This window comes from Eleginops maclovinus, chromosome 13, assembly GCF_036324505.1.
Source record: "Eleginops maclovinus isolate JMC-PN-2008 ecotype Puerto Natales chromosome 13, JC_Emac_rtc_rv5, whole genome shotgun sequence".
Classification (NCBI taxonomy): Eukaryota; Metazoa; Chordata; class Actinopteri; order Perciformes; family Eleginopidae; genus Eleginops; species Eleginops maclovinus.
Window position 1 is genome coordinate 4740446 of NC_086361.1, and position 9369 is coordinate 4749814.

At 41.5% G+C, this 9369-nt stretch overlaps 1 protein-coding gene across 2 annotated transcripts; it reads left to right on the top strand.

Moving 5' to 3' along the window:
• The first annotated feature begins 3484 nt into the window (after positions 1 to 3484).
• On the top strand, positions 3485 to 9369 carry zbtb22a (zinc finger and BTB domain containing 22a). Of its 2 annotated transcripts, XM_063898490.1 has the most exons (4): positions 3485 to 3688; positions 4622 to 4840; positions 6146 to 6917; positions 7561 to 9369. In XM_063898490.1, exons 2-4 carry the CDS (start codon positions 4634 to 4636, stop codon positions 8625 to 8627), a joined length of 2046 nt encoding a protein of 681 aa, XP_063754560.1. In that variant the 5' UTR covers positions 3485 to 3688; positions 4622 to 4633; the 3' UTR covers positions 8628 to 9369. The 2 variants fall into 2 exon arrangements, with proteins under 2 accessions (XP_063754560.1, XP_063754561.1); XM_063898491.1 differs by lacking the exons at positions 3485 to 3688; positions 4622 to 4840 and adding an exon at positions 4968 to 5017.

Here is a 9369-nt window from a genome sequence, read left to right on the forward strand (position 1 = left end):
CGTCGAGGTACAACAGTACTATAAGCTTCCATAGCTTTCCAGTGGGTGTGTCGCTGAGAGCCGAATGGATGGTAAGAGTATGGCGGGACGACTTCACCCCAAGCAAGACGAGTCGTGTTTGCAGCAGGCAAACATCTAGAAGAAGAAGAGTTGGAGGATGAAACCCTCTTTATTGTCACATACATGCACACAGCAGAGCACACACAGTGAAATTTGTCTTTTGCATTTAACCCATCCTAGTACTAGGAGCAGTGGGCAGCTACCGTGCAGCGCCCAGGGAGCAATGGGGAGGGGGGGATTGGAGATGTCCGGTGCCTTGCTCAAGGGCACCACAGCAGGGCCCAGGAGGTGAACTGGGACCTCTCCAAGTAGCAGTCCACTTTCCATATTTCAAGTCTGTTTAGGGACTTGAACTGGCGACCCTACGATTCCCAGTCCAAGCCCCTACTGACTGAGCCACTGACTTGTATTTTAATTAATAAATTATTAATTTGAAATCTATATCAACTTGGTCTCCCTTCATGTTGTTTAATTTCCCTCAAGTGGGCCTGACTCATTGAATATTAGTTGGTTTTATGGTAGGGCTAACGGTAGGGCTAACACAATTCTTGGTTGGGCTGGTGCCGCCTATGAGCTCAGGTCAAACTTTATCATGGATAAATTTGTTTTTAAACGTCGTCGGCCGGAACAACAGATGGCGGTGGCGGGCGTGTTGGATCAGGACACACCTTTGACACCTGCAGGGGAAGACGACCACTCCGGTCCCGCATCTTCCATGTGCCAGGCTCGGCCTGACGAAGATGAGCAAAAAGAAGAGGAGGTGGAGCAGGAGGAAGAGGACGAGGAAAGGGGCTGGCATGGCCATGATGCTAATGCTACCACTGACATTAGCCAACGACCCGGGGATGGACTGCGGCGCCCCTTCAGGAAAATGTACCCTTCAAGGCTGCAGAGATCTTTCAATGCTGCCTGGTTTGGCACATACAGCTGGCTTGAATATTCGGTTGAGATGGACGCAATTTTCTGCTTCGCCTGACGACATTTTTTGGGTAGTGGTGGTGCTCTTCCTTGCTGTGGTCTTGTTGCCTAATTAGCATACTTAATTTGTTGGAGATGTGTTTTGACTCTTGGCTGTTGTGTGGTAGACTATATGGCTTTAGGACAACGTAACTATTAACTATACCGTCTCTCTCTCTCTCTCTCTCTCTCTGTGTGTGTATGTGTGTGTGTGGGGTGGAGGGTGTGTGTGTGTGTTGCTGTCGGAGGGTGTTGTTTTATTGAATATATATTCACATTGAAATTATGGCATTGATTTGAGCCCCACCGCTGTATGGGTTAGCCCCACCATAGTTGAACCAGAAAAAATACTCTGGCGCCGCCCATGGGTGTGTAAGGTATGTAAGGTGTGGTTCTGTAACACAGAAAAGAAAGGAAAGATATGTGTATAATGTCCTGCAATAACTTTGTAGCCTACAAACCAGTCTAGGTAGTATTAGGTTAGCAGGGCTACATGTGGCTTTTAAAGTAGTTTAACTGAAGCTAAACATGAAGCTAAACATTAGGCATAGCCCGCACACATGCAGCATAAATTATTGTACAAATAGCATTAGCTAGCTCAAGATGAGGCTGATCTGTGCTACATCAGTATTAGCATGCCAATCGCGATTAGCATGCCAATCGCGATTAGCATAAAAAATCGCGATTAGCATAAATTAACAAGTCAGCTAACAATAAAGTGTAACTTGGTGCATCCAACCAACAGTTAAAATTGCAGGCTTGAGAACTAACATATAATAACTTATATGCACAAAAGTCATCATTAGATGCACGCACACCATCAAAGTAACAGAAATGAGTGGCTTAAACAATGAGAGCTACAAGTATATAGGGCCAAGATATAGGTGGCCAATTAACTGCCTGACCAAATCACACTGAACAATACAAGTTCGCAGTTCCTCAGACTCCCCCTTTCACCCTAAAATCCCCCAGTCCTTCAAGAAGACCGTCGCCAAATAGATACGATACGATAAGATAAAATAAGATAAGCTGTACCTTTATTAATCCCCGTTGGGAAATTCAAGTGTCTATGCAGCAACGGAGAAGAGGAACAACAGTACAGATTCACACAGGGATATGAAACACAAATTTAAATAAAAAATTCAAAAGAAAGATATATACAGATAAGTAACGAAAGTATTGTTAACAATATACACATGTATGTGTGCAGAAAGAAAGTGCAGGTCAAAGTTATTTGGCAAAAGTGCAGGCTTGAGTTTGTGAGTCAGCTTGATGTTAATCCTTCACCTTAATTGTTTTTATCTGCATTTAAACTATTTTTGTGTCTGTGTGTTTAGGACGCTCACAAGCTGCTGACGACAGTTCTGGATCAGATGTAGTTTGTCCCCGCTACTGCAGGGGAAACTTCTGTATGCCCTGTCGATAAAGGACCTGCTCTTCACCACCTGGACCTATGGTGTGACTACGGTGGCAACACATCTGGACAGAGGACTCCTTTGTCACTCTGCCCAGGTAAGTTCATTTTCAGAGTACATTTCTCTCCATATTTCCACACAACATGTAAGTATATCTGATTAACAATTTTGTGGTGACAGCCTCTATGTTTGAACTCTCCTCTTGTGTTTGTTTCCTGTCCACAGAATGCTGATGCTGCAGCTGGAGAAGCTCAATGAACCCGTGGACCTCTTCTCGGAGCTGCTTGTCTTCCGGCCAGGTACGAATAACTCACCTGAGATCAGAAACGTGTGTGTGTGTGTGTGTGTGTGTGTGTGTGTGTGTGTGTGTGTGTGTGTGTGTGTGTGTGTGTGTGTGTGTGTGTGTGTGTGTGTGTGTGTGTGTGTGTGTTTAAACCAACATTACAAGCCTTCCATTAGCAACGTGTTTATACAAACAAGTTAATACAAATGCCATTGTTATAATACGCTATGCTATAAGTTACATTATATGATGTGACATATTTTAAGGCACACCTTGCATTTAGCCTATTTTTAGTTACTTTTAAAAAATACTATACTATGACTTTGATCACTTTTTACGCGATAATGCTATGACCTTTTTATATGAAAATGATACCATATTATACTATAACTTTCTAGGGAATACTATAATATTACTTAATTAATAAATGAATATATTATACATTCTATAATGACAACGTATACTATTATATAATAAATTATATTTGTATATACCCCCCGATGAAGGTATATTTCGTTATTCATCATGTGTAGATACCTTTTTTGTTTTGTTACATTTTTTACATTTAATAGCACACTGGAATCTTAATTGTGTGTCCAAATGTTCTCACTATAACTGCCAATAACTATACAGTTGTAGGTTCAGCTTTTTTTTAAAAAACAATGATATGCACCTGCAGGTTAACCCACAGGTAAACGTGGATATTGTAATTTCATAATAATCAACTAAACCACCAAAAACGGTGTGTCTCTGTTAAAGTCTATGGAGAGGCTCACTGATGCTTCTCACTCTACCAGCTAGCATCAGCTACGCCTACGGGCAAGCTGCTGTTGGCATTTACGAGCTTGCCTTTTTACAACAAAAAATGCATTTGTACTTTGAATACGGAATTTGCGAACTTTAAAGCTGGTCTGCAAATATCCAGTGACTTCCCCTATCCAAGCGAAAAGCTCGACATATCGACATATCTAAGGTAAAGTAACTAAGCTAACATTAACTGCTGGCTAGCTAACGTGTTGTTAGCTAACAAGTCACTTCTGGTTATCTGGTTCATTAGGAATGCACACTGATACTGATGCTGTCCTCCACCAGAGTTCATGTTAATAACACTGTTTGTAGTAGCAGTAACAGTTTATGTGACGGCTCTTGTTAGCAAAGGTAGTGCGCCTTAGCTAACATTAGCAAGCTAGTGGTAGTAATCATCAAGTGGAAGCTCCTTAACTTTAGATCAAACTCAATACAGTTTGGGTTGCACGTTGTTTGATTTAATTATATTAATATCGAAAGGTAAACGATTAAAGTTCATTTTAAGGGTCAGTGTGAGGTGCTTTTTTCCGGGGACAAGTCAATATAACGTTACTATACTGTCAATTATCAAATTGTTTCAGAAGTACTTTGTGTTGAGCAACTAGCAAATCGATTACCCCTCAAATATCTGCGTGAATGTCCTGTACATACAATCAATAAGTCCATGTGTCAGCTCTACGTTAATTTTCTCATTTCCAAATTTAACTAACACTGTTATTGTTTCCCTTGTTGAATTTTCTCTTGGAACTGCCTGCATTACATCTACATTAATGACCTATCTTTTAAGTTGTATTATTGTCTTCGTTAAGATGTTTAAAGAGTACTTTTCAAGACATACTCTACTTAAAACTCTTTGATACAATTTCCTTACACTAATTTGCCCAACAACATAACACAATTGTAGTGTCACAGCAGCATAAGGAAATACAAGAACAGATCAACAGATGAGTTATGTAAAAAATAAACATCTGCACTCATGCACATCTAATGTATCAAGGCAAACCAAAAACAGGTACAGAGCACTGTTATTATCATATAATATATTTAAAATAAGCCCACACTTTCGCATTTAGTAATGTTTTAATCTTCGCTTTGTTAGTGGTGTGTGAGCATGGATCCGACCTGCAGTGCCTCTGTGGCTCCAGCTGGTCTGACAGTGCAGGTGTGTTTCCCCGGGGCCCGGGCTGCTGTTCTGGACAATCTGAACCGGCAGAGGGAAGAGGGCCGGCTGTGTGACCTCTCCATCCAGGTGCAGGGACAAGTGTTCAGAGCCCACCGCTGTGTGCTTGCTGCCTCCTCGCCTTACTTTCATGACCAGGTACGCCATGCTACATCACTGTGCAATATATTGTGTCTACAGATTCATCCAGTTATAATAAAGTATTGGTATTTCTCTGTGTTTGCAGAAAAATCCACTACCTTTACTGAAATAAAAATATAAATATCCCACTGTTAAAATACCCCACTTCAAGTTGAAGTCTTGCATTGACCTATAGTAAGTAAGAATTATCAGTATAAAGAATGAAAAGTAATTAATATGTACAGTAAAATAACCATGTCATTGTCTATCTTTCCCATATTATGTTTTTGGATCAAATTACCAATAACTTCAGCTGTAGATGTTGAATGTTGTGCCCATATGTTATTCAGAATCAGAATTCCTCAGTCAGCAGTATTTCTAAAATAAAAATAGTATAGTAGTATAGTAACAGTAGAATACTGTGTTGTAGCAGGTAAATAAAAATGTAATTACATATTTATTTATTTACATAATAACAAAGAGATGATTGTTGCAATAGACTATTAACAACTTTTTACATTTTATGGTGGTTTAATATATGCAATCATATTCAATATGATCATTTGTAGCTTTGTCACAGTCCTGCAAGAACCATGCATTTCTAAAGTAAGCTTTGTGAACAAACCTTTGAGTTTCTTAGATAACAATATCTTTTCAACTTTGTGAAAATGCATTTCCTTGCTGATCCAAGAGGTTTTTAAATAGTTTATGTGGCTTAAGAGTTAGACTAATCCGCTTGAGCCATAAAGGAACACTTCATCCTTTTACATTCAACAGAATTTTGCACAGGAAGGATGTGATACATTATAATCAGTAAACAGAAAAGCTCCACGACAAATGTAGTGAAGAAAAAGTGCTATATTTCCCTCTGAGATTAGTCATTAGTAGAGTAGAAGTATGAAGAGGCACACAATTGAAATTGTGAAATACTCAAGACGGGCAGTACTTTAAGTACAGATACAGTATGTTGTTGCCTTCCTCTACTGTTTTTCCTCATCTCGTTTATCTAGCTTCTATGCTTGTGGCAGTGCTTTTGTGTCTAATGGGTGTTTATGGGTTTGTATATAAGTGCTTTTAATAATTATTATGTGCTGTAATTGCTCCTCAATTGTGGTTGTGTGTGTCTAATAGTGTTCTTGTGTTTTTGTCTTTAATTATAGTGCTGCTTTTTTTATGTCATTTCCGTTATTTTATGGCTAAATCTCCTTACATACATCATAAACTTATGTGCTCATGTTAGTTAACGTGCATTGTCCCTAAATACATTTAAAAAGTCTATCACGTTGCCCAAAGCTCAGCATGTCTTGTCTTTATCTCTCTCAGGTGTTGCTGAAGAATGTCACCATGGTCTCCCTCCCCTCAGTGATGGACCCGGTGGCTTTCGAGAGCGTCCTGAGCTCTGCCTACACGGGCCAGCTGAGCATCGTGCACGACGACATAGTAAACTACGTCACTGTGGCCAGTTTCCTACAGATGTGGCACATTGTGGACAAATGCACAGAGATCTTGAAGAGACCCCGTCCCTCAGTGGAAGCCCCCTCTGGAGAGCCCGCTGTGGCTCACCCCGGCACTGCATCTCGCCAGCAGTCCCCCAGCAGCACCGACTGCTTATATCTGGAGAGGGAGGAGAGAAAGAAGGAGAGAAAGCCTGATGCCTTGCCTCCTTTGGCCACATGGAGACGCCCACAGCAGTTTCCTAGATGGGGGAGACTGCGGCCTTCCTCAGCCCAGCACTTAGCCGACTCTCAGCTGGACACTCTGCCCAGCTACGCAGAGAGTGATTACACCAGCTGTGAGGAGGCATGGGTAACAGGTCATGCCAAAACCAGCCACTTTGCTCATGACGGAGCGGGCCACAATAGCCGGTGTTATGGGGGGTTCCCCGGTGGTGAAGCATTGAAGCAGAAAATCAGGTTTCAACAGCGGGGAGCACTGCCCAGCGCTGAGAGACTGCCTGATAAGATTAGAGAGAGCGCAGACTATGATGAGACACCAGAGAAGAAGAGGAAGGAGAGAAGAGAGATTGAGGCAGATGAGGGACTTGGAGAAGTTGAGGTGGAGAAGAAGGGAAGCTTTCCACAAATGGGACACTGTGGTAAGATTTAAGAGCCTCATTCTACTTAGCACAAATATATTCCCATGTTTGACAAAATGGAACAAATCTATTTAAATGTATGTAAATATGTTTAGTGTTACCATACAAAGGGACCCTGCGGATTCTCAATAAAAGCCTTATAAGGCCTAGAACTTATTCAACTTTTAAAAAAGCATTAATGGTAGTAAAATATCTAAAATCAAGCTTTTATTAGTCTTAAAAGATGTATATGTTGTAGATGTAAGATAATTATGTAATTATCTTGCTATGTAAAGCACTTTGGGCTGCGTCTTGCATCAAAGGTGCTATATAAATAACATTTATTATTAAAAGATATTTTGATGCTCACAGGTGGGGCTACCTGATTAATCAAAATTGTATTGAAATGGCAATATGGAATAGTGCAATATTCAAATTGCAAAAGGCACAAAATTCAAATATAATTTTCAATGAATTATTAGTATAAAAACATGAACTTGGTTATCTTTTCCAATCTGTGCAGCCCTAAAAACAGGCATATTTGGTCTGATTATATAAAAAATGTGTGACTAAACATTAGATGGCAGTTCTGTTCTATGCTGGATCACATATTACTTGTCCTTGTTGTGCATACATTTAATTTTATGTTCCGTTTCCCCAACAGACTTCCACCCAATGTCAAATGAGAATTTAGGCTCTGGACAAGCTGCGGTAAAAGTGATTTGTGAGGAGGCCAAGGGGAAAGTTCAGAGAAATGTTCCCAGTGTTCATGAGTGCCAAACAGGTGAAGCAGTTCCGGGCACTTCCTGTCCAGCTTCAGCTCGGCTGCAGTGGCAGACGGCGCCTTGGTCCCAACCAGAGCAGAGGCCACAGGAGGGGGAGGGCTGTAGTAAAGATGAGGAAGACGTGGACTTTGAATGCTTCACAGAAGGGGCTTTCAGCAAGGACACATACGATGAGATTGAAGACGGCACGGGACAGGTTTCCCAGAGGCCTCTAGTGCCTGTGTCTCCTGACTTCACCACGGCAGGGGCAGAGGTGAACTGGCCCTCCACCAGCGCAGGACAGGGCAGCTCATTGACTCCTACTTCAAGTCGCCATGTGTCTCCACCCTCTGCCGCATTTCCGCCACCCTCCTCACCCCCGACCCCATCTTCATCCTCCTCAGTGTCGCACGCTGGCGCCCCCTACACGGGCAAAGTCCATTTCTGTCACTGCGGCAAAGCCTACACCCTGAAGAGCATGCGCGACCGCCACGTCAAGATGCAGCACCTCAACCTACGGCCCTTCGGATGTCCTGTTTGCACAAAGTCCTTCAAGATGAAGCACCATCTAACCAAGCACCTTAAAACGCACGGGGGGCTGCGGCCCTATGAGTGCGGCCTGTGTGGGAAGAAAGTCATCTGGAGGGACAGCTTCCTCCGGCATCAGGCCCGATGCGAGAGACTGGCCTCCAGCTCGTCGGCTAACGGAAACAACGCTAGCACAGCCGCAGACGTTATAGCCGACAGCTACAGTTACGCTTTTGAAGACGGGGGGGCTTTTCTTGCAGCGGGAGGACAGGTGAAAGTGGAGGAGGCGGATTTTCACGGGGAGATGGAGGACGGGATGCATGGCCTGTTGGGTAGCGTGTCGGGGATTGTGGATGAGTTAAGAACTCAGTCGCAAAATTTGGACACAGGTAGTCATGTTTTTAAAGAGGAGGCGAGTGAGAGCTTTGGCGGGAACTAGAAAACGTAAATGTGAAACTGTTAATAAATTCAAGAAAGTTATATGGAGTCACAAAGGCTACGGACGCCCTAAACGGCCATGATTTTAAATATTTAAATTTCTCAGTTTTCCCATAATAGCAAAATAAAGTTGTTGTTTTTTGTATCCTAAAAAACTTAATTTTGCTTTACGGAGACAATTTTATCTAGATCTCAAGAATATTTTTTGATAATGACACGTGTGATATTGAAAAAGAAATGAAATTCACTTTTGGGGAAATGGAATAAAGTAAACTATGGCTGTTATCTTGGGAACACAACAATTGATATTCCGACAAGATCACATAAAGAAGTTGTATTCTCCTGAAATCAAATCAAATGTTTGAACCATGGCCTTCTAGGGCTTTTGTACTTTGTAGCAGCTCCTTTTTTTTCATCCTTTTATCTACCTTCTTTCTGTGTCATGTATATTTTGAAAAAAAAGGAAAAATCTTTATCGGAGTAACAGCTTTTAAAGCACATGCAATGTTGCCTTTTTTTTCACGACTGTTGTCCGTGCACATCTGTGTTGTGAATGTACTGCGAGAGCCCAATTTAAAATCATTTGCGTTTTGCACATAAATTATTTTTATTTGTTATTTGCCATTGATAAACAAAATAAAAGCAAGGGTATACAAATGTTTTCTGTGCCATATTGATGTCTATTCTCTCTTATAAATCTTGAGTTATATGGTAATTAAACTTTGGATTTTTTTCAATGACAA

What these genes read in the sequence shown, in the direction of transcription:
- zbtb22a (XM_063898490.1), top strand. Translation starts at nt 4,634, where the DNA reads ATGGATCCGACCTGCAGTGCCTCTGTGGCTCCAGCTGGTCTGACAGTG. An exon ending in CGCCTTACTTTCATGACCAG is followed by an intron (nt 4,841 to 6,145) that starts GTACGCCATGCT and finishes TATCTCTCTCAG; the next exon opens with GTGTTGCTGAAGAATGTCAC. An exon ending in TCCACAAATGGGACACTGTG is followed by an intron (nt 6,918 to 7,560) that starts GTAAGATTTAAG and finishes TTTCCCCAACAG; the next exon opens with ACTTCCACCCAATGTCAAAT.